The following is a 1,522-nucleotide window of genomic DNA, read 5'->3' as shown; positions in this document are numbered from 1 at the left end:
ATGTTTTGAGAATGATGAGGGCAATGAATGTACGAATGCGCTTTACACAATTGATGTATGTATAGAATGTGATGGGAGTTGTATGAGCCACTAATAAAATGATTTTTAAAGAAAAAGATTTACCAGCTCAGCAACTCTTAAGGGGCAGTTCTACTCTGTCTCCTAGGGTTGCTATCAGTCAGAATTGACTCAGTGGTGGTGGGTTTTTTTTTTTCTTGGTTGGGTGCTTGAGAATTTGAAAGGAAAGACATCATGTCTACAATCTTTTGGCGCTCTTATTAATTAGGATGGAATGAGAGAGGAGGTGCATGTAAATTAACACCAGAAAGAAACCCTAATTAAGTGATAGCGATTATAGTCATGGCTTCACATAAAATTACTTCATTGCCATCGAGTTGATTCCCAACTCATATGGACCCTATAGGGCAGGATAGAACTGCCCCTGTCGGTTTCTAAGACCAACTCTTTAAGGGAGTAGAAAGCGCAGTCATTCTCCCTCGGAACAGCTAGTGGCTTTGAACTACTAACCTTGCAGTTAGCAGCCCCACTTAATCATTAACCAGTACACTACCAGGGCTCCTCTTAAAGTTAGATGGGGAGTTTTAAAAGAAAGCTTTGGGCCCATGAGGCCAACTAAATTGAACTGCCCTTTCTTGGTTTCTGAGGCTGTAATCTTGTGTGTTTATATTTTTGTTTGTTTAAAGCGGTTTCACTGACGTAATTCACATACCATACAATTCATTAGCCCGGTCATATTAAAAGGAGTTGTGCAGTCATCACCACAATCAATTTTATGAGGCTGTAGCCTTTACTGGAGACAAAAGGCACATTTTCTCTCCTTGAAGTGACTAGTAGGTTTGAACTGCCGACTTTGCGGTTAGTGGTCCAACGTGGAACTCACTGTTCCCCCAGGCTCCTGGGTGGGTTCCCAGGGGTTGGACTTTTAAAAGCCCCGCAGGTGGTTCTATTACACAGTCAAGATTGAGAAGCACTTCTAAAGACCAAAATCTTTACCATGTAACTTTCTGGTTGTATCTGAGGAGCCCTGGTGGTGTGGGCTACTCTCTGAGCTGCTAACTACAAGGTCAGCGCTTCAGATCTACCCGTCACTCCAAAGGAAAAAGATGAGGCTGTCTGCTCCTTTAAAGACTCAAAGCCTCAGAAATCCAACAGGGCAGTTCTACTCTGTCCTATAGGGTCACTATGAGTCAGAAATGGCACATTAGGTGTCATTGAAATCCAGATTTTATTCATTTCGTTAATGTATTGACTGGGCTCAGAATTTGTGATATGTGTATCTCCCACAATGAATAACAGAATTTTTATTAGGAAACCGTAAGTAGTTGTCTGTTTTTAAACTTGCCTGCTATTTTTCCCTAACTTGAGGTTAGGTTCTAAGCAGGCTCTGACGCCTCCGTTTTCTTCCACAGCTGTCATGGAGATGATGAGCCAGAAGATTCAGCAGCTCACCGCTCTGGGAGCCACTCAGACCACCGCCAAGGCCTGAGCTTTAACCGCAGAA

At 42.8% G+C, this 1,522-nt stretch overlaps 1 protein-coding gene across 1 annotated transcript in view; it reads left to right on the top strand.

Annotated features, from left to right (window-relative positions):
* The window catches only part of PFDN5 (prefoldin subunit 5), a 4,103-nt gene extending 2,587 nt beyond the window's left edge, over positions 1–1,516 (top strand). Inside the window, exon 6 of the mRNA XM_004711336.3 lies at positions 1,431–1,516. Within this exon, the coding sequence (XP_004711393.1) occupies positions 1,431–1,507 (77 nt within the window). The 3' untranslated portion in view covers positions 1,508–1,516. The remainder of the gene's footprint in view (positions 1–1,430) is intronic.
* The last annotated feature ends 6 nt before the right edge of the window (positions 1,517–1,522 follow it).

This window comes from Echinops telfairi, unplaced genomic scaffold (assembly GCF_000313985.2).
Source record: "Echinops telfairi isolate 266 unplaced genomic scaffold, ASM31398v2 ScPeMD7_12;HRSCAF=54, whole genome shotgun sequence".
Lineage (NCBI taxonomy): Eukaryota > Metazoa > Chordata > Mammalia > Afrosoricida > Tenrecidae > Echinops > Echinops telfairi.
This window is presented reverse-complemented; position numbering and strand designations above follow the sequence as displayed.